A 26,137-nucleotide genomic window follows, 5' to 3' on the forward strand; every position below is an offset into this window, starting at 1 on the left:
CTCAGAGCAGAAGATGGGTGTATCCGTTTTCTGGAGCCACCATAACTAAGTACCACAGACGGGGGGCTGAAATGACAGAAACTGATCTCATAATTCCAGAGCCAGAAGTCAGCAACCCAACAGCAGGGTTGTTTCCTCTGAGGCTTCTTTCTTCTCTTCTCATAAGGATGATAGTCTTATTGGATTAGGGCCCACCCTGACCTCATTTAACTGTAATCACCTCTTCCAAGGCCCCGTGTCCACATACAGTCACACCCTGAAGTCCTGGAGTTAGGGCTTCAGCATAGGAATTTGGGGGGACACACATCAGTTCATGACAGTGGACTTTAAAATAATCTTTGAGAAATGGTTTTGAAAAAGTTAGCCGATCTCTGACGTAATAAGAGGAAGTAAGGAAGAGGGGCTGGGGTTTCACGGGGGGAGGAGCCAGGCACAGGAAGCGGCAGTGAGAAACCTCAGGCAGATCCTGGCTGAACTCACCCAGCTGCACCTGCTCCAGCAAAACCTCGCTGGGAGCTGTGTTTTGTTTTCCTTGCTAAGAGTGTCATTCTCTTTTATGTATGTATATATGGATGGATAGTTTGATTTTTAAACTAAGGAATAATTTACATACAGTAAAATCCACAAGTGTGCAGTCATGTAACAACCACCACAAGGAAAATGTAGAGGAGTTTTGTCATCCCCAAATTTCCCCTTCCAACCCTTTAATAGGCAACCAGCCCATCCTACTCCTAGTCCTTGGCAACCACTAATCTGTTTCCTGATACTCCCCCCTTCCCATTTGGTTGGGTTTTGCCTTTGCAAGAAACATCCTATTCTCTTGTTTTATAAACACTGCAAACATATTTTGAAGTCTAAAGCATAATAGAAGCAGCAAATTAGGACAGGGTACGGGGATGGGTTGGGGAGAAGTTACTGTGACTGCAAGAAGCACTTGAGAGACCTGCAGAAAGCTAATAGCAGATGCAAAGAGTTAGTATAGGTCCTGCCCTGCACTACAGGGCCAGGAGCCCCCACAGTGCTTATGGTAAAACCCCAACTGCTCATCCAGGCTCCCAAGCATCACTGCCCTCATGCCTCCACGCTTCCCTTTCCCACTTTGCTGGCTGCCCTGAGCTCCTGCCTGCCAGGGACGTCCCCAGCAGAAGGTGTTTCCTGTAGCCAGGTGCTCTTCCCCCTCCTTTCATGTCTAGGCACCTTTTTCACTTTGATTTAAACACAACCCCCACACATGACCCAGTAACAGCCACCCCACCACTTGCCTTCGCAACTTTCATTTCATGCTCTGCACAGCACAGCTACATGATGGTTTTCTTGTTTAAGCGTTTATTCATTTGTTGAACATTCTGTGAATGCCAAGCACCTAGATGAGAACACAGAGAAAATACACTGCAGTCCTGCAAGAGATGGCTTTCCAGCGAAGGGACAGAGTCACAACCCAGACAGATATTTCTATAACAGTCTGGGTTGTGACACCTGCTGTGAAGGCTGAGGAAGGCAAAGAGGCCATGAGAACTGGCACAGAGTAGCAGGGACAGAGATAGGATTCGCGCCTAGAGAGGGGGCAGATCATGAGGAAGTGCAGGCTACTGAAAGGACCTTGGAAAACTATAGAGTATTTCAAAGAGTAGAGTGATATTGTCCATTTTTTTTTTTTTTTTTTTGAGACAGAGTCTCAAGCTGTCACCCTGGGTAGAGTGCTGTTGCATTACAGCTCACAGCAACCTCCAACTCCTGGGCTCAAGCGAGTCTCCTGTCTCCGCCTCCCAAGTAGGTGGGATGACAGGGACCTGCCACAACGCCAGGCTATTTTTTGGTTGCAGCTGTCATTGTTCTTTGGTGGGCCTGGGCTGGATTTGAACCTACCAGCTCAGGTGTATATGGCTGGCGCCTTAGCTGCTTGAGCCACAGGTGCAGAGCCTATCTGGTCTTTTATATGAGGAGAAAGAGAATAGGGAGTCAGGGTAGAAGTGAGGGACCTGTAGGTAGCTCAGGGCTATGGGGGGGAGGTGGTAGGGGTGGAGCTGATGGGAGGATGCCTAGCACTGGGATGCTCCTGCATTGCTGGTGAGAGTGCAAGGTGGCACTTCAGGAAACTGGCAGTTTTTAATAAAAATCAAACATCCCCAAACCTATGACCTAGCAGTTCCGTGTCTAGGTATCATACTTAAGAGAAATGAAAATATAAGTCCATCTAAAGGATTTGTGTGAGAACATTTATAGCAGCATCATCCCTAATGGTTTAATTGAGGATAAAGAGGTGGATGTGTGAGCAGCCACACCCTGTGGAGCTGGACCACAACAGTGCTGCCCAGAGCCATACCTGTACTTCAGCCCCAAGTCATCAAAAACTAAAATAAAAAATAAACAAACAAAAAGGGAACTGTATTCAGAGTCCTATATAAGAAGGCAGGGAAATACGCAATTCAAAGTTTAGCAATCAGATGTGGTAAGAGCAAGAGGAGAGCTGAGTGGTATTTGAGGTTGAAAGGATTACTAGTTAAATGCATTTGTTAGAAAATCAATTCCTCCTAACAAGAGGACGCAGTGAGAGCTTGGGAACACACTTTTTCCGGAGATGATTAGGTCTGGGTGGTATACATACAGGGCTAGTACTGCCCTTCTGGTCCTAGAAACGTATTCATGTACTAGAATTCAGGGGTCCTCAAATTACAGCCCGCAGGCCACATGAGGCGGTGTGATTATATTTGTTCCCGTTTTGTTTTTTTACTTCAAAATAAGATATGTGCAGTGTACATAGGAATTTGTTCATAGTTTTTTTATTTTTTTTATTTTTAACTATAGTCCGGCCCTCCAATGGTCTGAGGGACAGTGAACTGGCCCCCTGTTTAAAAAGTTTGAGGACCCGTGTTTTGTGCTAAAAGTGACTTTTTGCTAATGTGGACCACGTTCTACTGGCATGAGGACTAGGCCTGGTTCAAAGCCTTCCCACCCGTCAGACTCAGGCCTTGAGTCGCTCTGTCCTTCCTTCATGAGAGAGCACGTGAGTTGGGACCTTTGATGTAATCATTTGTTCTGTGACCTCAGACATCCAGGAGAGTATTGTCCCCTTCACACTAGTCATCATGGAAGGAAGTTATGTTTGAATGAAATTGCTTTTAACTTGTAGATCCGCGGTTCTCCATCTGTGGGTCGCGACCCACAGGAACTGTATTAGGAAGGTTGAGAACCACCGTTGTAGATTGTCCCTTTTGACATCTCCTTTAGAGCCAATTGAAGCTGCACATGAAAACCAGAAGTTCCATTTCTCTCTCTTTTTTTTTGAGACAAGAGTTTTACTCTGTTACCTTGGGTAGAGTGCCATGGCATCGTCATAGCTCACAGCAACCTCAAACTCTTGGGCTCAAGTGAATCTCCTGCCTCAGCCTCCTGAGTAGTTGGGACCGCAAGCATCTGCCACAACACCCTCCTAATTTAATTTTTCCATTTTTAGTAGAGATGGGGTCTTGCTCAGGCTAGTCTCTAATTCCTGGATTCAAGCTATCCACCCACCTCAGCCTCCCAGAGTGGTAGGATTACAGGTGCCTGGCCAAGAAGTTTCATTTCTAATTATGACATGAAGTTGGACTCTAAGCAGAAATTGACACACCCATCCTTTGTGGAATTGTGAAGTTATTAATCTCCCTCTCTCTGCTTTGGCTGCCAGGAACCTCAGAGACAATCCCATTAAAAATACTATTTATTTATTCGTTAATTATTTAATATGTAACTCTGATAAAGAAATCAATTTGGCCTGGGCCAAATTGGAATTACACACCTGTAATTCTAGTACTCTGGGAAACTGAGGTGTGTGAATTGCCCGAGCTCACCAGTCTGAGCCAGAGCGAGGCCTAACTCTAAAAATAGCCAGGTGTTGCGGCCTGTGCCTGTAGTCCCAGCTACTTGGGAGGCTGAGGCAAGAGAAGCTATTGGGCCCAACAGTCTGAGGTTGCTGTGAGCTATGAGGCCACTTCACTCTACTTAGAGCACCAAAGTGAGACTCTGTCTCAAAAGAAAAGAAAAGAAAAGAAAAAAGAAAAATCAATTTGACATATACTTAATACTGCTTAAATTTAACAAATTATTCCATTGTGTGACTTTCATTATAGTAGTTTTATTCATTGTAAAATTAGTGCCACCGTCATTTACGTTAGAAAATACAAAAATGCAGAAGAAAATCACTGTGATTTTATTATTTTAATGTAACCATGTGATGATATGCAGTTATGCTTTAAAGTCTTTTAATTTTTTAAATTCGGTTTCTATTCCTATGTTTAGAGGCAGCGACCTTTTTGGTCCTATTTGTTTCTGCATCCTTTACAGAAACTTGCTTTCCTGTTTGTTTCCTTTGTTGGGCTTTCGGGGAGCGGGCTGACTCCTCCTCCCTCCTCCCCTCCCACACTCCCTCCTCCCGTGTCCCCGTGCTCCAGAACGCTGACTGTCTGGGCACAGGCGCGGAAGAGCAGCTGGGGCAGATTATCTGACTCACGTGCCCATTGCTAACATTTTCCACCCTTTGGTTCCAGGAGACCAAGAAATGTCACTTACTAGCTCTTCCAAAAACAGCGTGGGGGATTTGAAAGGCAGTTTCCCACGAGAAACCAGGATAATTAGAGTTAGTGGCCAACTAACTCTAGTCTGTCGTGAGTCAGGCCAATGTCATTGGATTGTTCTTTCGGCGCACGTTCCCGGTGTGAATCACGTGTCGGGCACCACCCCCGGCCACCCCCACGAGCGCGGGCACCGCCTCCCTTTCTCGGTCTGTCTCAGCTTGCCAGCAGGGGGCGACGGGAAATGGCTGAGGGCGGCCAGGGGCGGGCCGGGGCCAGGCCAGCAGCTGCATATAAGGGGAAGCACCCGGCCGGCAGCTGCGTGCTGGGCTCTCGGCTGGAGCTGGTGAGTGGCTTCTCTACCCGCGCTTCCCTCCCCAGCTCCGCTCTCACTCCGGGGTCTGCGCTGAGCCCCGGCTGGCACCCCTGCCCGCCTGCCCGCTCCCGGCCGCTCGGGACCGCCTGCGCCTCCGGTGGGAGGCGGAAGGAGGGCGCGGCTGCGAGGTGCCTCGCGGCCTGGACGCCGTCGTGCGGCCGCGCCTCGCCCCGCCGGGGCCCTCCTCGCGAGACCCGGACGCCGCGAGGCCGGCAGAGGAGGCGGCAGCCCGCGCGCGGCTCCACGCGCCCCCGTTGCGGGAGCTGCCTCCTTGGGGAGCGGGGAAGGCTTGTGATCTGCGGTTCACGTGGGCCCGGGCCGGCGCGCGGCCGCGGGGCAGGGTGGGCGGCGAGGCCACAGACCCCCCACCCATAGCCGCCGCGGGCCACCCCCCGACGTGAGAAACCGACGGAAAGGACGGGTTCAGACCACAACTTTTTCACAGCAGACTGGAATCCCAGCCCTGACGCAGACTTGCCAGCTCCTCGGTGTGAAGCTTCTGCCTTGACGTTTAGAGCTCCAATTAGCTAAGTGTGGTCGAAGTGGCCGCCTCTTGGGTAGCCTGTCTAGTGCTTTGGAACGGTTTGAAATTATGAGCAGATACTGGTGGTTGGTAGAAAAGTTTGTTGAATGACTCAAGCAGGCCCTGGAGAGCCCTGAAACTAGGTGGCTGAGCTTCTGAGAGTTCATTTAATCTGCCGCTATGATGGGGCTGATGGTGGCAGAGAGGGGAAGGCTGCAGGAACCAGTGAAGGCCTCTGTATAGTGGCAGGTGAGCCTGGGCCTTCTGGAGTGGATTTGCCTTCTTCTGGCAGGCTTGGGGGGACTGTGAGGTGCAGATAGACCACCCAGGATGCTTCCACCTTCCTAAGCAGCTGTCTGCTCCCACCACTGAGCTTGCCCACCATTCCTGGGGTCTCCTCTGCCCCTGAAGCCTCACCTGGCTGGCTTTCTCTGTGGAAGGGAGCCAGGGAAGCTGCAGAAGAATATGGTTTTTCCACATTCCATCTCCACCCACCAGGCAATTGGCAGGCTCCCAAACTGGGTGGGCCATGTTGGGGCAGTCCCCTAGAGTCAGCCAGCACTAGAGAGACTAGATTCTCTCAGTCGGGGAGAGTGGAAGTAGGAATCCTCTGGCTTTAGTTTAGGTGGTAGAACTCTAGTAAGGCATTTTGGGGATGGGGATACTGGCCATACCTTCTTCACCTGCAGCCCAGAGTATGTATGCTCACATCTTCTGCCATTCTTGCCCCGGCAGTCTGTACTTCCTGACTTCCTGGCTGGAGCTTGAAGGTGGGCATCTCATAGGCTGGGCACAGGGCTCATGAAATGTGGGACTGGATATGATGGATTGCAGGCCTCGGTGGTGTTTGCTTCATAGATCTGTGGGAACATGAGGTGCATTGCTGGTAGTGTGGCCAAGGGGATTAGAGGGGACAGGCAGAATAGGCTATCAGATGGGTTCTGAAGGATGAGTAGGAGTTAGCTGGATAGAAAAGACAGGGCGTGCATTCCGGGTGGTGCAAGGAGTGCTGTGGGTGCCTCCATGGAAAAGAGTGTTGGTCAGGGTTCCTCACAACGTTAACTGACCCAGCAGGCTGACTGGAGCTGAAGGCTCCACTCATTTGCACCTGAGAACAGCTTCCCTAGGGGCCCCAGCAGTGCCCAGTCTCCTGGACTCAGAAGGAAGAGGATGAGGCATGTGAAGGCAGATGGATGTTTGATGATAGAGCCTTCCAGGCAAGAGTCTTGGCCAGGCGGCCAGGCACTGAGTGATATTCTCTCTAGTGTGAGGTAGAGGGGCTGGGGACTGGGCAGGGGCTATAGCTGCCAGTTTTTAGGGCCAAACTGTCATCCTGACCCGGGACTGGATGCATCTTGGTGGTGCCCAGGAAACCTGGACAGCAGCCTGTGAGAAGCCTTGCTTTAGAGCTGTGGCCGCTGGAAGTGCTTTCTGTGGGCTCTGGAGGGCAGTGCAGGGTTGGAGTGTCCCTAAGAGCGGCTGGTCCTGTCTTCCCTGCTGGACCTTCCATGCACAGGGTTTGATTAACTGCCACACCTGGCTGGCCACCCCCAGTCGCCAGAAATATCCTTGCCCAAAGCCCATGACAAGTTTGAGGAAGATAATCCACACCCGAAGAGCACAGTGATGGCAGCCTTTACAGACTGAGCTTCCTGTGTGCTACATGCACCCACAGAGGACTTTGTGGGTGTTGATTAGCTCATTTGGACATCATGGTAATCAGAGTCTAGGTTGTGCTACCTTCTTCACATGAAGAAACCAAGGCAAGGAGAGGTTAAGTAACATGCCATGCTTACATCCAAGGGAGTCAAGTCCAGACTCTGACTGTGACTGTCACACTGCCTAGACTCCCAGGCCTTTCACTGCTCCATTTCCTTGCCATACCCGCTCAGACCAAGGGGGTGAGGAGCAGAGAGGGCTGTTCTGTGGACCCCCTCCCTTGCCAGCCCTTGCGGGGCAGGAACAAGAAGCCCAGGTTCCAAAGCAGCCGATGAAGTGCAGGGAGAAGAGGGAACTTTTGGGCTGCAAGATTTCATCCCAAGAAGCACCCTGGAAGGCTCCCACCACTTCCACCCCTTGCACAGTCTTTCTTCCCTCCCCCCCTCCCTTCTCTTTTTGCCCACCTTGATCCAAATGGAGAAATTTCAGATAAAAGGCAAATGTGATCATCTGAATGAATACAAAGTGGCTGTTTCTGGAGGTGCTATTGCCTTGCAAGTTGAATTCATGGTTCGCTTTTTTGGATGTTTGTTTCCAGGGTCTCTTTCTGTGAAAGAACCAGCCAACTAAGAAAACAAGGGAAGTGGTTTATTTTAAATTACCCTCTCCCCACAGTAAAGCACATGGATATTTTTTCATCTTTATCAGCTTGGTGAGGCAGAAGGGGGTAGGGTTTTAAAGGGGAACCATAGGCCAGACCTAAAAGAGAGCTGGTTGCTTTCAGAAACTGGAAAGACCAGTGCTGCCTTGGTGGAAGGCATGGGTGGCCCTGGTGGTGACGGTGGCCCATGAGTGGCTGCACAGAAGTGGGGCTGCCTCCACGTGGGGAGGGGTCCTCTTCTGGTCTGGGGTGAAGATCCAGCAGGGAGCTTTCTGTAGAGCGTCCTTCCTGGAATCCCTCCCTTAGAGGAGAGTTCCCTTGCGTGCCAGTGGCTGTGAGCAGTTTCCTCCTCACTTGCTTAACAATCCCCTTTCTTCAGAGGAAGGAAAGGGAAGGCTGAGGCCTCCTTGTGGCCTGGGCAGGCTGGGCTTGTGTGGGCGGGGAGGAGGGCACCATGTCGTATCTAACTCTAACCCTCGCTCTCAGCCACAAGCTTTCACCGGAGGCCAGTGAGAATGTCGTCGTGTTGCTATTCCAGGGCGTCTCTGCATCCGGGCTTGGTTTAACTTGCATAACTGCACTTCTCATTTTAATTCTCACGTTTATTCTGTGAAGTTCTACAGATGTGAAATCTAATGGTGGTGGGTGTTTCTCACATATATGTCATGTCTTGGCGAGTGTTCAGGTGACCAAAGCCCTGGGTCCTGGGTGCTGGGTGGGGAACTCCCTCTCTCACCCCTCAAAGCCAAAGAGAAGAGGAAGACTCATTTTAAGTGGCCAAGCCATGGCCAGGTCCCACGGTTGATCAGCGGGAGAGTAGGACAGGAGCAGAGCCCAGTGCCAGGAAGGAGGCAGGGGCAGCAGAGGGGATGGAGGGGGGCCGGTTGCACCACTGCCTCCAGGAGGCAGCTGATGTGCGTCCCTCTTGGGAGCAAGTCCAGCCAGTGAAGGCAGCCTGGATTTGTGTGTCTCATTCAGAAGGCGGCCAGCTGACGGTGGTGACACACATGCACACAGATAGATACATACCTGTGGCCTGGCTCTGCACCAGCAAGCCTGCTGTCAACACAGAGCTGCCACCTGTGACGTCAGACCTGGCATCAAATGTCTGGGGGTGACTCTGGCAGCATGCAGGCATCTAATCAGAGACAGGAAGAGACTCCTGCTGGGGAACCCCAAGCTTGTGGTGCTGGAGATCATGCGTGTGGTGCTTCCCCCATGGTGTGGAGGGACCACAGCCTGCTCAGCACCCCCCTGTGCCCTGAGAAGATGAACTCACCTTGACTGGAGCTTCCCCAGGAGTCTCCCAGCAGGTGTCATCCTTGTTTTGTCTTGGGAGGGGTGCCCGGTGCTCTGAGGTCCCTGGAGGACTGGTGAAGCCACTGGCCTCAAAGGGAGACCTGATGTCTGTCTCATTCCTGTTAGCCCTAAGTCTGACATCCTCTGGGATCCAGACAGCGTAAGTCCTGGCTGTGAGATGTCTGGTTCTGGCTGTCTCTCGAAGCCTTGTTTCTTCCTTGAATATCTCCTAGGAACCTTGGAGACATCTCACCCCCAGAACCCTGACCAGGGAGCTAGGCGTAGGATCCTTGGCTCCAGCAGCTCTGTGGGGTACTTATGCGAGGGATGCTCCGTCCTTACATGCCAGTGGCCTGCCCAGTCCCCATGCAGGTCAACAATCCCTTTGATGGATGGATGAAGGAGCTCCTGCCAGGACTCGGGAGGCAGGCCTATGGCCAGTACCTAGTACAGGCCCTTCTGTCCAGGTATACTGGCTGTCCTTGCCCTCCCACTGGGGTCAGTGCCCCACCACCCCTGGTTCCAGAGCCCTGCCTTTGCCTTGTGACAGCCTTTTTCTTCTACATACCAAAGTTTTGTGAGAAGTTCAGGGGTGAGGAGTGGGACACATTTTGGAGTGGTTCCTGGGGCACCTGTCTCCCACCCAGAAGCCCAGCACCTGGGCAGGGGAGGGAGGCAGGAGACCTTAGGTCAGGGAGGGCTGAAGCATCTGGGACTTCTGAGGATAGGGTCAAGCTGCAGACCTCTGAGGGGTGGCCTGAGTTACCTGGTGAAGGACTCCCCACCTCTTCATGCCACCTTCCCTACACTGCCTTAAAGACTGTTGAAGATGTGTTTCATGTACTATAAGTTCAGTGGTTTGTTTCTAGTATGTTCACCGACTTAGGCAGCCATCACCAGTATATTAATAACAGAACATTGCAACACCCCCAAAAGAAGTTTCATCTGTATTCCCAGTCACCCTCCCATCCCTCCTTCCCCAGCCCTAGGCAGCCCTAATCCGCTTTCTGTCTGTCGGTTTGCCTGCTCTGGACCTTTCATGTAAATGGAATCACATGCCATGTGGTCTTTTGTGACCAGCTTCTTTTACTTAGCGTGATGTTTTCAGGGGTCATCTGTGTTGTATCATGTGTCAATCTTCGATTCCTTGTCATGGGCAAATAATATTCCTTTGAGATGGCTATGCCACATATTGTTTATTGTTTCATTAGTTGATAGACACTTGGGTTCTTTCTACTCTTCCTGCCATTACAGTGGACGCTTCTAGGAACATTCATGTACTTTGCTGTAGATATACATACCTTTTCATTTCTCTCCAGTGTTACACCTAGGAGTAGAATGGACCAGTGGTATTTTCTTGGCTACCAGAGGTGAATTCCAAGCAGCAATGGAATTTTTGACTTTGTTCACTCTGTTTCTGTATTTTTTCCTCTATGACTGTTTTGTTTGGTTTCTGATTCGTACGTGGTGGATAAGTTATTCCTGTTGGTGCCATAACGATTGAGGATCGGTTTATGGTCCTTACTATTCAGTCATCTTTTTTTTTTTTTGTAGAGACAGAGTCTCACTGTACCGCCCTCAGGTAGAGTGCCGTGGCGTCACACGTCTCACAGCAACCTCTAACTCTTGGGCTTACGCGATTCTCTTGCCTCAGCCTCCCGAGCAGCTGGGACTACAGGCGCCCGCCACAACGCCCGGCTATTTTTTTGTTGCAGTTTGGCCGGGGCTGGGTTTGAGCCCGCCACCCTTGGCATATGGGGCCGGCACCCTACTCACTGAGCCACAGGCGTTGCCCTCAGTCATCTTTATAGATGGATGACAGGGAGTCTGGATTGTTGGACTTTTTTCTCTGGGTCCGTAGTCTTTTTCTCAATTCAAGTCAGAATTTTGTTCCTGCCATGAAGAAAAAACTCTGACATCTGGACCAGTGAGTTTTTATGCTTCTTTCCTGGAGCTGAAGTTGTAGAACCGGTGTCGGAGCCCTCTGAGTCTAATTCAGAAAGGCCTTTGCTTCATTGTGTGAAGGTGAAAAAATTGTTCTTAGTCATTAGGTGAGGTTCCGAAGTGTGTTAAATCAGAATAACTCTGTGATTGGCTTGTACAAAAATATTTCTAAGATTTCCAGAAAATAAGGAAATTGTACTTCTAGCAAATTATTAGTAAATGCACCAGACTTTAAACTTAAAATTCTTTCAGAAACAAATTCAGAGGCTTGGCACCTGTGGCTCAAGCAGCTAAGGCGCCAGCCACATACACGTGAGCTGGCGGGTTCGAATCCACCCTGGGCCACCAAACAACAATGACGGCTGCAACCAAAAAATAGCCAGGTGTTGTGGCGGGTGCCTCTAGTCCCAGATACTTGGGAGGTGGAGGCAGGGGAATCGCTTGAGCCCAGGAGGTTGCTTTGAGCTGTGACGCCACAGCACTCTACCCAAGGCAATAGCTTGAGGCTCTGTTTCAAAAAGAAAAAAGAAACATTCAGAAATGTTCTAAGAATACAAGTTAAAATAATTAAAGCAAATCTTTGGCAAATGAGACTGGATTAGTAAGTTGGGTCTTAAAAAAGATATGTTTTTAATCTATAATACTAAATATAATTCAGGTGTACATTTTATTCTTAGTTTTCTCCTCCCTAAACTTCTACAGGTTTACCTGTCAAATCAGCGAATATTACTCTTGCATAATGTTTTAAATTATGAGAAGTATGTTTGTGTGCAACTAAATTGAATCATTTTGATTAATTTTAATAGTATTCTAAGATAAAGCTTAGATAACTTAAAATCTGGGACTGATACCAAATTAACATGTAATACTTATATTCCTACCTAATTCCTAAGTGAGACAGAATACTGAAACATTGGTTATGAGGTATAACTGTAAGTATTTTCCATTCTAAACCACGGTAGCTCAGTGATTATAGTGCCGGCCACACAGGCGCCTGTAGTCCCAGCTACTTGGGAGGCTGAGGCAAGAGAATTGCTTTAGCCCAAAAGTTATAGGTTGCTGTGAGCTGTGACACCACAGCTCTCTACCAAGGGCAACAAACTGAGACTCTGTCTCAAATAAATAAATAAATGACAATAAAAAGAGGCTGTGTCTTTGGCTAGTGTTAATGTGAAGAGGACAGGTGTGGCTATAAAGGTTGAGTAACATCTGTGTTCATGAATGTCTGCAAAAGTGCTTTTGTTTCTGACAGACAGCTCTCAAATATCAACCCCAAGGTCTCTGTGAAAGATGTTAGTAACTTGGGCTGAAAGTTCTAACTAATAAGGGTGATGGAGAAAAACATTTATGTATATGCTTTTACTTATCAATGAAAAGAATTTTTTTTCCCTCAAAGCAGCGTTTCTCAACCTTTTTGTTCTGCAGATGCTTTTATGCATAAAAATTATTGAGGAACCAAAAGCTTTAGATGAAATGGGTTTTATCTTACTGATATTTTTGTGTTAGAATTAAAATAAAAATTAAAAAATATTTGTCATTTCTTTCAGAATATGTGAAATTGCTTGTTAAATAAGTATTTTGTTAAAAAACTTTGTTTTATAAAACAAACTTTTTGTTCAGAACAGCATTATTTAATTTTTTAAAACAAATCTCTTAAATGCCTGACTCAATACAAGTGCTCTGGATTCTCATTCTGTTGCAGTGTCTGCATCATCCAGCCTCTAGAAAACACCACTGTGCCTTCGTGAAAGAGTGAGAGAGGAGAATAAGATTAGTGTCATGAGGAAAGAATTTTTACTCCATGGATCCTCTGAAAGGGGTCTCAGGGTACTTGGGATTTCCTAGACCATATTCTATCCGAAGTGCTTTACCAATGTGTTCTAGAATATGAGAACAAAACAAAAAACAAAGACAAAATGTGGACGTTGAATTTTTTGGTCTTGGTTTATAACACCAGAGTCTGAAAAGAAGCTCTGAAATGTATTGTGGTGTAGTAAGGTTTGCTTACCTTTTAGGTCTTGGGTTTGCTCAGTCCTGCTTTGGCCTTCAAAAATAGAAGATCATTCTTTACTTGCTGTGCAATCCACTGGGATAGTAGAGCTTCTGTGTAGCAGAATAATTTTTGATATTTTACGTTGATTTTATTACGTTTTTGATTACTTAAGGGTGGGGAGCAAAGAACAAGGTTCATCACTTATGAAAGAGCCTGGTCTGTTAGTTTGATTAATAAATAACCAAGTGTAAATAAAAATAAAAGATAATGTCAAAAAACAGATCATGCCAAATCTTATAGACTCAGGCGTCCTCAAACTTTTTAAACAGGGGGCCAGTTCACTGTCCCTCAGACTGTTGGAGGGCTGGACTATAGTTTAAAAAAAAATATGAACAAATTCCTATGCACACTGCACATATCTTTGTTTTTTGAAGTAAAAAAACAAAATGGGAACAAATACAATCACACCGCCTCATGTGGCCCTCAAGCCGCAGTTTGAGGACCCCAAAGAAATACTTCAAAATCATTCCAAGTATAAGGCTGGGCACAGTGGCTCACACCTGTAATCCTAGCACTCTGGGAGGCCGAGGCAGATGGATTGCCTGAGCTCACAGGTTCGAGATCAGCCTGAGCCAGAGTGAGACCCTGTCTCTAAAAATAGCTGGACGCTGTGGCCAGCGCCTATAGTCCCAGCTACTTGGGAGACTGAGGCAAGAGAATTGCTTGAGAGTTTTAGGTTCAGTTTGAGTTTGAGTTTGAGGTTGCTCTGAACTATGATGTCATGGTAGTCTGTCAGGGTGACAGAGGGAGACTCTGTCTCAAATTAATAACGAAGTCTAGCTGCCTGGTAATACTAGCACTTGGTGAGACAGAAGTGGGAGGATTGCTTAAGGCCAAGAGTTGGAGATCAGCTTGGGCAACCTATCACTGTAGAGATAGTGAGACCCTATTTCTACATAATATTTTTCTATAAAACTAGCCAGGTGTGGTTGTGTATGCCTGTAGCCCCAGCTATTCTGGAGGCTGAGGCAGGAGGATCATTTGAGCCTAGGAGTCTGAAGTTGCTGTGAGCTATGGTTGCTCCATTGCACTCCAGCCAGGGCAACAGAATGAGACTTTTTCTCTTAAAAAAGAGAGTCTTGTCTCTCAGGTATCCATGATCCTACTTTAATGTCATGTCCATATTACCTCTGACAACATTTCGGATGTTGCTTTCTAAAGATTGGACCCTAAATTTAGAAAAAAATAATTTTCCTCAAAGATTTGTGATTTTCTAGGGGCACTCAGGGATGTCTCAACAATAGTTTCAGATGTCAGACATCCTAAAAATTTTTGTGATTTTGGTCATTCACCTTATTAAAAGAGAAATGTTATAAAAAGAATTAGATTTAAGTGTTGCTATTTGAAAAGCTGGCTGGAAAGAGTAATTGTCCAGACAGAAGAGATGTTGGCCGAGACTTTCTCCTTGGTTAAATTTGTATAGGTAAAATGTTATTAATATGAATATTCAAGAAGTTGTGGGCTTTAGGGGACGTTTCTTGCTTGTTAGTGCCCGACCTTATGTATATAATGTATTTGCATTCTCAGAGGAAACACTGATCAAATTTGTTATGAAATAGGTAGGTACCATACCCCAAAGATAACTCTCCTCTGATATTATTTATTAGAGAAAAAAATTCATCACAACCAGTAAGTCTCTGTCATGTATAGATGAGTTTGGGAGTTCTGTTTGTGTCTTCAGCAGAGGACAGAGCTGTGTGGGGCAGGATTGTACCAGGTACTTTAAATGAGTGATACTTCAAAGACAAGTCTCTCAGGTCCAGGCTTTTGAGCTAACATCTTCAACACTTTCCAGACCACACCAGGCTTCTGGGTCAGGATTTCCAGGGCTCTGTTAGTTTGGAAGCAGGTGGCTTCATGACAGTGGACTGCCAGCTCCAACTCTGGCAGGACATGATTTACAGGGGACCAAGTGGACTGCTCGGGGAAATTGTATTGTGATGTTTTGCTTGGGACATTGCTGATGTTTTAATTTCTGCTTTCTAGAGCTATGAGAGAATCCTTTTTTAAGCTGTATGCAGCTCACAACAATTTAGTAGGCTCTGCTCTATGGAAAGGAAACATTTTAAAGTATTTCTTGCTGATTTCCTCCCCCCATTCTTACTAAGTCTCCTTATTTTTTGTGGTGATGGTTATTTCCATAGGTTCAATAAGAAGAATATGTCCTTTTAAAAATTTATATTTTTATTGTTGTAAAATAGATGTAAGATTTGCCATTTTAACCATTTTAAAGTGTACGGTTCTGTGGCATTAAGCCCATTCACATTGTCATGTAGCCATCTCCACCCTCCATCTGCAGAAATTTTTCATCTTTCTAAACTGAAACTCTGTGCTCTTTAAACACTAACCCCCATCCATTCTCCCTGCTCCCAGCCCCTTGGCAGCCACCGTCCTACTCTGACGTCATAGTATTTGTCCTTTTGTGACTGGCCTATTTCACTTGGCATAATGTCCTCAAGCTTCATTCATATTGTAGCATGTGCCAGAATTTCATTCTATTCCATTGGGTATAAATACTAAATTTTATTTTTCCGTTCCTCTGTTGATGGACATTTGGCTATTTCAGCCTTTTGACTATTGTGAATAATGCTGCAGTAAACGTTGGTTTACAAATACCTGTTTCAAGACCCTACTTCCAGTACTTCTGTGGCAGAATTCTAGGTCCAATAGTAATTCTATGTTGGATTCTTTTTTTTTTTTTTTTGAGGAGAAACAAAAACAAAAACCAAAAGCCTAAAATAGAGGATTGGACAAATTGATAGAATAAGCAGAGCCTTACCTGATTGCCTTATTTGTGAATGATGCTCGTGTAATCAGCCACTAATAAAGGAGTAAGGTTGACTCCATGGAACTGACAGGGCCCTCCCAGGAAAACTGGCGGGTCCTTGGCTTTCAGGTTCCTCCATGGCAAGCCAAGGAATTTAAGATTTTGGAGAGACCGAAATAAGAGACTGAAGATATAAATGGACAATGGCTGGACCCTGTATAAAAACAGAACACTGCCCTATGGCCTGCAGTGGCTGCCCCAGAAACCCACCCACCGCTTATCTGTAGTGAGCAGCCCAGGACAGCAGCCTGCCAGGAGCGACCTGCAGGAGGCCAGGTCACTGTCTCCAGTAACGATCAGGGTGCCAAGCACTGACTACTGTAACTAGCAGCTCAAAGTGGTCAGGATTGATTAGTAACTAACAGTTTGCCTAATTTTTCTCTGCTGCCTTGAGACCAACCAGATGTACCCCCTAATCAGTGAGCAGAAGGGCCTGCTTCTGGCCAGCCACCTGCAGCCTCCCCGGCCAGAGGCCTTCCCAGGGCACAGCAGAGCCCCCCTGGCTTTTCACTGCATAGCCTCCCCTGCTCTGCCTGCCTCCCCATCCCTGCCAAACGCAGGAGCCATAGCCAGCACTCTTTGTAGCGATCTCTGAGCATGTAGCCTTTGCTTCTCTTGTTTGGGTGGTCTTCATTTGTTTCACAGAGGAAATTGTTCGCATTTATGGGAACCGCAGGTAAAACCTTGTGGAATTTCTCAGGCTTGGTTTCTTGCCTTCAGGATAGCAAATAATAGGTGGTTTTCAAAATTCAATCTAAGATTCTTTATGAAAATTTCTAGGCAGAAGTAGATTTTGTGGCTTTCATAATTGTTCAATAGTGTATGGCTCTGAATTTGCAAAAGAAATGTAAGGAGACTTAATTGGCTACTTAACACTCTTGCTGCACCTGTGTAAGTTATCAGCCAGTCTAATGAGTCCAGCCCTTTGGTGTGTGTTAAAGAATATATATCTTTGAAGCCGGACATAGTGGCTCTCACCTGCACTTTGAGAGGCTGAGGCAGGAAGATTGCTTAAGGCCAGGAGTTCCCATCTTTACTGAAGATAGAAAAATTTAGCTGGGAGACTTGGTGCACATGCCTGTAGTCCCAGCTATTTGGGAGGCTGAGGCAGGAGGATTGCTTTATCTTAGGAATTTGAGGTTGCTGTGAGCTACGCAGTGATGCTACTGCACTCTAGCCTGGGTATGGATGAGACTGTCTCAGAAAAAAAGAAGTAAAAAAAGAAAAAAATAATTTTTGAGATTATAGGCAGAAAGATCATCAGGTAAAATTGTAGATGACTCTGAAATAGGTAAAAAACAAACAAAAAACCCCACCCCGTTAGGTTTTCTCTGCCATCCATTGTCTTTAAGCTATTTTATAACTCCATAGGTAGTAGAAAAGTGGTATTAACAATGCAGATGATTCTGTCCATAGAAATGCAGATGAGCTTTGCCCAGTGGGATGCAGCTGATGATTGCCTTGTCAGTACTGGCCACTTCTGCATCAGTTTGTAAATTCATCTCTGATTGCTTTGGCTGCTTAGAATGCTTTACTATTTCCCTCTCATTAAATAATGAGTTAAATAAGATCTTTGACATGTGTTCATTTAAGAGAAAAAAGAAAAAAAAGGAAATTCACTTTCTCTAGACCTTTCATTTTTCTGATGATAACACCAAGGCACAGAAAAGTGAAGTGACTGCGGTCTGCTTTTCTGGTTATTTCTTGGGCATTCTTTAGCCCTCTGCCCAGAGGGCACTTCCTCTTCTCTGGGTCCCAGTCTAGGTCACTGACTTCACTCTCTCTGGCACCTGGCACTCAGCAGGCCTGGGTGTCGGATGGATGGATTGATGACTGACTGGGTTCTGAGAGCAGTATATGTTTATTTTCCTGATGGGCACCATATTTATAATGATACACTTGTGGTAAATAAGCTTCCCTAGGGCAAGGGTGTGGTGGTCCCCCAAGCCCAACATGACTGTTGGTGGAAGAATGGGCTGGCCTCTCCCAGCTTCTGTCTTTGTGCCTCCCAGGCAATGTGAGGGTCCTCAAGGTCCTCGTGGTGCTTAGGAGATAGGTGTGGTGGGGGACACAGTTTGTCACTTATGAAATTCGGTGAGTTCAAGAATGGAGAAGCATGAATCCTATGTACTCAATTTTGATATGAGGACAATTAATGACAATTAAGGACACCGTGGGGGTGGGGGAAGTGGAGAGCAGAGAGAGAAGGAGGGAGGGGTGGGGAAATTAAGAGCAGAGAGAGGGAAGGGGAGAAGTGGTAGGGTCTTGGTGTGTGCCACACCTTTTGGGGGCAAGACTCAATTGCAAGAGGGACTTTGCCTAACAAATGCAATCAGTGTAACCTGATTTCTTGTACCCTCAATGAATCCCCAACAATTAAAAAAAAAAGAAGAAAGAAATTCAGTGAGTTGATGGTGACCCAGAGCTGCAGAGCGACACAGCCTTTGGTGCAATGGTTAGTGGCATCTGACTACCAGCTCCCCACTGCCCTGTGCTCGCTGGGCTGGCATTGGGCTGGGGAAAGCAGAGCAATCTGCAGGTCTGTGTGACTGAGTGTCCCAGTGGCACACCCTATGGCGAAAATCAGGAGGCAGAGACTGGGAGGATAGGCCCAGGAAAACAAAGAAAGGGAGTACCCCTGCGTCTGGAATGGAGAGGAAGACTACCATTTGGGAGGAAGCAAAACCCTCCCACCTACACTGCAGGAAACAATAGACTAGGGCCCGCTCATGGGCTTGCCCCTAATTTTCAGTGGGCCATACCCAAAAAGCAGGTCGATGATGGAATGGGTGGAGATGGGAGATGGTATGGAAATTTTCATGGAAGAGATGAGAGAAATCAGGAGAAAACTTAGGGGGCTGCAATTGAGGAATTGTCTGCATATCCTCTTGAGAAAGCTCTCCAGTCACCATGATGAATATTGCCTTAGTCTTTGACTCCTGCCATTTTCCATGAGCTTAATACTGTGATTCCCACTAATATGCCTTTACTGATCTGTTTGCTGTGAATCTTACGTGATTTCCATGTGTCAGGTGGGTCTTATGTTGCCAGCTTCTAATTGGAGATTGCCTTTGCACCCAGTCTATAGTTCTGTCAGTAGTAGAGTTTCACCATTTGCATGGAAAAATTGTCAAGTGAATAAAGCCATTAAAAAGCAAAAAAAAAAAAAAAGGAAATTCATTGAGTGAGCTGTCATCCACAAGTGGATCCACAGGATGACTAGAATAACCACACACTGACTAAGGAGGGAGCTGTCCTACTCAGGGTTCAACCAACAACAACCTTTTCCTCCCGGAAGCACCTGTACATTACTCTGCCCCTGCACAGGGCCACTGTGTGAGGTTGGGCAGATCTCTTGTGCACTGTGAGGTTTTCAGGCACATTTGGCCTATAGGGTGTGAGGGAGGCTCTGGGGCTTCAGAAAGGGGGTCTGGGCTGGGCTCGTTGGCTCACACCCAGCCCTTGGGAGGCTGAGGCAGGAGGATTTTTTGAACCTGGGAGTTCGAGACCAGCCTGGGCAACAGAGTGAGACCCTATCCCTAAAAAAATAATTAATGAGGTGTAGTAGTTCACACATGTGTAGTTCTGACTACTCGGGAGGCCAAGGCAGGAGGATCACTTGAGCCCAGGAATTTGAGGTTGCTGTGAGCCATAATGATGCTATTGCACCCTGGGCAACAGAGTGAGACCCTGTCCCTAAAATATAAAAATAAAGGGAGTGGGGCTGGGCCTGGCGTCTGAGAAGACATATGAGTGATCTGTTATCTTCAGGTCTCATTCATGAGCAACAGGCCTTGGGTGGGCTACAACTTGCCTGGCGTCTCCAGCTTGGGTATTAGCAGCTGCTGTGGAGTCTCCTGCCCTCCCTGGGCACTCTGGGGCCTCAGCCCTGTCTCTGAATCCTAGAGCAAATATGCCATCTTGGCAAGGATGTTGTAAGAGTAGTGAGGAGACAGCAGAGCCGGCCTGGCCTGGCTGGGCGTGATTAATAGCCGGTAGCTCTGCGGGTCTTTGTTATCAGTGGTAGTGTTTGCCATCCCTGCTGCACGGAGTCCTCAAGCCCCTGGGGAAGTAACGCCTAAAGCCGCTGGTGAGATCCTGGCTGTGAACACGCTGGTGGTGACTGAACGCCTTGTTCCGAAGTGAGGTGGCAGCAGGGGAGGAAGAGGGGGCAGTGGATTGGTCGTTATTTACCCCCTTCCCTGCCTGCCTGGCCAGCTTTCCACTGTCTCTCAGAAGTGAGCAACTAGGAGTTGATGTAGGTGCAGGAGGCCAGGGTGTGGGGTCCCCCTGGTATGGGAGTCCAAGGAACAAGAGTCCCCAGGGTACAGGGCGTGTGGCCTGGAAGGCCCAGCCCAGGGGAGCTGCTCTCACTCTTGACCTCTCTGGCTACTGCCATGTGCCTGAGCATGGAATGGCCCACTGTGTGTCCACGTCTGTTAGCCCATTTGATGCTGGAGTTAATGGGGAAATGTCACACTAGAGCATTTGTCACAGTCCCAATTTTAATGATGAAAAATTTTAAACTACTTCAGTGTCCAACAGTAGGGGGTTATTTGTATTCTGGTGTTTACATACACACCAGAACAGGATTTTCAGCTTCGGGCACCACGTCTTGGACTGGGTTAGACACCAGAGTGTTTTGGAAGACTATTTATTGGAGTGAGGAGGTGGTCACAGGTCTGCGTGTAGATGCAGGTGTGTGTAAGTCTGGAGGGAAGTCAGTTCAGTTCTTGTGAGTTATCACTTGAGTGCTGGGCTGACAGTAAACCTTCCCCTCACATTTCTGAAGCTGTTTCTGAAAGAACATGGTGGTGAAGGGGAGGGGCCACTATGTCCCAAGGCAGAGACCAGGGCTCTGGAGCATTGTGCTATGACCTTGGCAGTGGCTCTGGGCAGGCGGCTGGGCTTCTGTGGCCTGTTTCCTATGGGGCATGTTCTGTTTTGTCCCTTATCTGGATGGCCCTGGAGTCAGGGTCCTGCAGCTTCCACCTCTGGCCATATATACCTGAGATAGTTGCACCTGGCCCCCTTCCTCCTAAACACCCAGCCAGGGGTTGGGCTCTTCCAGACTTCCCAGATGGAAGGCCAGGGTGCAGCCTCAAGCTGTGCATGATCCCCAAGGCTGACATGAGCCCCTCAGACAGGGAGGTGGCAGTACCAAGCATGTGGTCACACTCAGTGAAGCTGGTGCCCCCGTGAGGAGGGGGGAACACACCTCCATTGGGGCTGGCCTCATTCTGACCCCTCTTCACATAGGGCTAAGAGCTGCCGCCTTTCTTTTTGGAGACAAGTTGACTGGCCATTCTTCTGTTTGTGTGTATTTCCTATGTATCCAAGAACTGTAAGAAATTGGCAATGTTTGGTTTTGCCCTACAAAATGTTTCATTTGGTTCAACCTAATATTGTGTGTACACACACCCACACAGGCTAATACTTTTTGAAGTAGGATTATTCTGTTCAGATTGTTCTGTGAGAATTTTTATGTTGTGTTTTAGACATCTCTCTGAATAAGACCTCTCTCTCTCTCTTTTTTTGAGACAGAATCTCGCTGTGTTGCTCAGGCTGGAATGCACAGGCATCATCATAGCTCACAGCAACCTCAAACTCCTGGGCTCAAGTGATCCTCCTGCATCAGTCTCCCAAGCAGCTGGGACTACAGGCGTGTACTATGACACTCAGCCGAATTTTCTATTTTTAGTAGAGACAAGGTCTTGCTCTTGCTCAGGCTGGTCTTGCCCCCCCATACCTGGGGGACCCCACACCCTAGGGCTCCTGCACCCACATGAACTCCTGAGCTCATCTTGGCCTCCCAGAGTACTGGGATTACAGGAGTGAGCCACTGTGCCTGGCCCCTCTCTTTCTTTTTAATGGTTGTATCTATTCCATTGTTGGTTTTTTTTTTAAAAACTCAATTCTCAAATGATTTTTGTCCAGTTGTTTATGACAGGCTTATTTAATTTGGTAGATAATGTCATATGGAAGCTTTACTCTTTTATGTAATTACAGTTGACACTTGAACAAAGTGGGGGTCAGGAGCACAGTCAAAAATCCAGTTGTTTTTGTCCAGTTGTTTATGACAGGCTTATTTAATTTGGTAGATAATGTCATATGGAAGCTTTACTCTTTTATGAAATTACAGTTGACACTTGAACAAAGTGGGGGTCAGGGGCACAGTCAAAAATCCACATATAACTTTTGTTTTCTCTAAAACTTTTTAATAGCCTACTGTTGGCCAGAAGCCTTTCTGATAACATAAACAGTCTATTAACACGTATTTTGTATTGTATGTCGTATGTACTATATACTTATAATAACGTAAGTAAAAAAATGTTAAGGAAAATCATAAGGAAGAGGAAGTGTATTTATGTTCATTAACTGGAAGCGCGTCATCATAAATCTTCACCGTCATGTTGAATAGGCTAAGGAGGAGGAGCCAGAGGGGCTGTTCTTGCTATCTCAGGGCCATTCAGGCCTGTTCTGTTCAAGGGTCAACTGTGCACTCTCTTTTTTAATAGCCTTTTATAGGAGATCTTTATAGATGAGTGATTTCTGTAATCTACCCATTGAAGCCACATGGCCCAGTGGCGAAAACTTACCTGCTGGATGGTCATTTACTAGTCCTGGCTGTTACATACTAGTCACTTACTAGTTGAATGACCTCAGAAAATTACCCTCTGAACCTTACTCATCCATTAAGTCAGAATTCACACTGCCCACTGCTCCGCGTAGCTGTGTGGAACAGAAGAGACCATCCAGCGAGGTGCTCTGAGCGCTGCTGCACTCTGAAGAAACCCTTTCCTGACCATTTGGTCACTGCTGTGGCTTAGTGGTAGTAGTGGTGATGGTGTTTGTTTTTAAATAATTAGTGAGCCATACTGCCCACTGCTTGCCTGATCTGGAAGGTCTTCCTGGAGTTGGGAGGTGAGCCTTGAGGCTGTGGGACTGACCTGGCAGCCGCAAGGACCCGGGCAAGTGTCTGAAATGAGGAAATGGCCACAGCTTGCTCCCTTGGCTGCCACACGTGGCTCCGTGCCAAGGAAAAAGAAGGAAACCCAGGGTGTGCCGGGCTGGGATGGCGGCAGTGGGCCGTGCTGCAATGAGCCAGGCCAGTTTCCTCAGATTTCCTCAGGGGCCTGCGGGATGTCCTTGTAGGGAGCAGCCACCCACCTTGTGTATGTGTCCCCTTCCAGGCTGCTGATCCGGACACCTGTGCACCAGAAGTGAGTTGGAGCTGCCCGTGCCATGGACTATAAGGTTAGACTCTGAAATCCTTGGGAAGACTGTCTTGGGGGGCAGCTGAGGGCCTGCTTGTCCTCCACGTGTGTGCCTGTTGATGCAAATCCTGCCCAGCATCTTGCTGACAGCTCTGTAAAGAGGAACTTCAGATTTATAATATACTGGAGCAGAGTAAAAGAACAGATCAACAGGCTCAGCGGCTAAGGTGCCAGCCACATACACTGGAGCTGGCAGGTTCGAATCCAGCCTGGGTCGGCCAAAAAACAATGACAACTACAACCAAAAAAAAAGAAAAAATAACTGGGCATTGTGGCAGGTGCCTGTAGTCCCAGCTACTTGGGAGGCTGAGGCAAAAGAATCACTTACACACCCAAGAGTTTGAGATTGCTGTGAGCTGTGATGCTACAGTACTCTACCAAGGGCAACAGCTTGAGACTCTGTCTCAAACAAACAGAAAACAGACAAGGCTCACTCCTTCCCTGTTCCAGATCCTCTCTTTCCCTGACTGCCCTCCCAGCCCCTCCTGCATGCAGTGCTGGGAGGCTGGCTTGAGGGGAGGGAGGCTTTGGATTTATGATCTCTAAAAGCTATAGGTTTGGGGGAGGGGTTGCCCTGAGGTTTTCTGGACCTAAACTGTCGTTCTACTTAAGTTACTACTTGTCAGTACTTCCCTTTGAATGATCTTGGGAGAGAAAAGTACAGTATATCCAATCAGAAGCACTTTTTAAAATCTATTTAGATTAGATATAGGATGTTAATGTCCTTTTTTGCCAAATTCTGTGACCTCTTCAGGGCATCCAGTACCAGAGCGTTCCTGTGTCCACACTGCAGGCGCCAGCCACCTTTTGTTCTCACCAGTCATGGGGGAGGTGTGTGAGAGTTCAGTGATTTGGTGTTTTGTAAACTCGGAGGCCACAGTACCCCAGTCCCTGAGCATATAGAGCAGCATCTGGTGTGTGGTAGGCTGTCTGGATGCATTTGTGGGCTATCCATGCAAAAGTGTGGGACCCATGTGTGGCTTTGTGGTGGCTGGAGGGCCTGAGACATGGCAGACTCAGGGCAGATGTTAGCTTCGGGACAGAGCTGGAAAAGGGCCGTCAAGAGTGAAAATGTTCTATGTGAAAGAGTGTTCTGTGCAGTGGCCCAGGAGCCTGCCTTCTCCTCCCCCATTCTGGCAACAACTGCAGGTCAAGTAAGATCCTACCTCCTGTCATGGGTGCAGCACTCAGTCCTCCCACGCCCCTCAGGGGAGGGGGTGGATGGCGGATATGGAGTCACTCCCTGGGCTGCTTGCCTTCTTACCTACCATGTGGGGGAGCTGAGACAGGGAAGTGAGGGACTGTGAAGCCCTAGCCTGTAATCCTAGCACTCCAGGAGGCCGAGGTGGGTGGATTGCCTGAGCTCACAGGTTTAAGACCAACCTGAATCAGAGCGAGACCTGTCTCAGTGTTTGTCCTTGTGTGTCGGGTTTATTTCACTTAGCACAATGTCCTCAGGATTTGCCATGTTGTAGCATTCTTCTTTGATTTTTTTTTTTTGAGACAGAGTCTTACTATGTTGCCTTTGGTAGGTAGAGTGCGGTGGCATCACAGCTCACAGCAACCTCAAACTCTTGGGCTTAAGCAATTCTCTTGCCTCAGCCTCCCAAGTAGCTGGGACTACAGGCGCCTGCCACAACGCCTGGCTATTTTTTGTTGCAGTTGTCATTGTTGTTTAGCTGACTCAGGCCAGGTTCAAACCCGCCACCCTCAGTTTATGTGGCTGGCGCCGTAACCACTATGCTACAGGCGCCGAGCTGTGATTTTTTTTTTTTTAATTAAAAAATTTTTTTAATTCAAAAAATATTTCCAACATTTCTCAACATTTCATGTTGAGTTTTTGTGGATTGACTCCTAAAGGTCATATATTTTTAAATTTCTCAGGAGATTCGGTCTGTCTCTTAGTGACTTTAATAAGTTCTGTGTGTTGTGGTTACTGATGTATTTCAACTTATTTTTCCAACTTCTGCTGTTTGACATCCATTGTTTCTTTGCCTTACCTCAGTATATTCGTCCTTCTCTAGCATCTGTTGAATTAACAGGTGAGTAGCAGCTGCCCTATGCCAGAGCATTTTCGAAACAAAACATTTTTGTTTTCCCGGTCTATTTTTAAAACGCCAATCAGCATTCTTATAGGCTTAATATGAAATATTGATCTGTTTTTTTTTTTATAGAGACAGAGTCTCACTTTATGGCTCTCGGTAGAATGCCGTGGCCTCACACAGCTCACAGCAACCTCCAACTCCTGAGCTTAAGGCGATTCTCTTGCCTCAGCCTCCTGGGTAGCTGGGACTACAGGCACCCGCCACAACGCCCGGCTATTTTTTGGTTGCAGTTTGGGCAGGGCCGGGTTTGAACCCGCCACCCTCGGTATATGGGGCCGGCGCCTTACAGACTGAGCCATAGGCGCTGCCCTGAACTGTTTTTTTTAAAAGAATGGTTCTGTTTTTTCCCCATAAGAAAGTATGGAGAATTTGGCCCTTTTTAACTTTATAGCATTTTTTAACCTTGATGTTTTTTGATATTTGGAAAAACAAAGACAATAAATAAGATCATTTTATTTTCATTGTTTGTTTGGGGCTGCATTCACCAGGTTTGGCCACCAGGATTATTCCAGTATATCAAACACAGTGGGTAGTAACCATGTTTTTCTTTGCTGTGGAACTGGTCTTATGAGAATTAAATCAGTTTTCTAACACATCCAGCAGGATTTCCTGAGTCTGATCATTTCTCTTAACATCCTTCCCCCCCCCCCCCCCCGTGGTCTAAACAGATAAACAGCTATCAAATTTTCTATTTTCTGAGACATTCATTTCAACTTTATCAGACGGGGGTCTAGAAGGTTAGAAAAGCTCATGGCTTCATATTGGCAGGGCACAAGCTCTGTTTGTCCTTGGAATTAGATGCTGCTGTCCCCAGATCCTGCCTCGGGTGCCTCTCCCTCCACCTACTGCTCAGCATCCAACCC

General features: G+C 47.3%; 1 protein-coding gene and 1 pseudogene across 3 annotated transcripts in view; both read left to right on the forward strand.

Annotated features, from left to right (window-relative positions):
- Positions 1-4,220: 4,220 nt before the first annotated feature.
- BID (BH3 interacting domain death agonist) overlaps positions 4,221-26,137 on the forward strand; it is a 29,087-nt gene continuing 7,170 nt past the window's right edge. The window contains exons 1-2 of one of the 3 annotated variants that reach the window (XM_053556737.1): positions 4,226-4,896; positions 23,086-23,149. In XM_053556737.1, coding sequence (XP_053412712.1) covers positions 23,138-23,149 — 12 coding nt within the window. In that variant the 5' untranslated portion in view covers positions 4,226-4,896; positions 23,086-23,137. Of the gene's footprint in view, positions 4,897-21,647; positions 22,817-23,085; positions 23,150-26,137 lie in introns of those variants that run through there. The other 2 variants (XM_053556738.1, XM_053556736.1) reach the window with 2 other exon arrangements.
- LOC128561051 (protein BEX3-like) lies at positions 16,029-21,134 on the forward strand (annotated as a pseudogene).

The sequence above is a fragment of the Nycticebus coucang genome, chromosome 12 (assembly GCF_027406575.1).
Source record: "Nycticebus coucang isolate mNycCou1 chromosome 12, mNycCou1.pri, whole genome shotgun sequence".
NCBI lineage: Eukaryota > Metazoa > Chordata > Mammalia > Primates > Lorisidae > Nycticebus > Nycticebus coucang.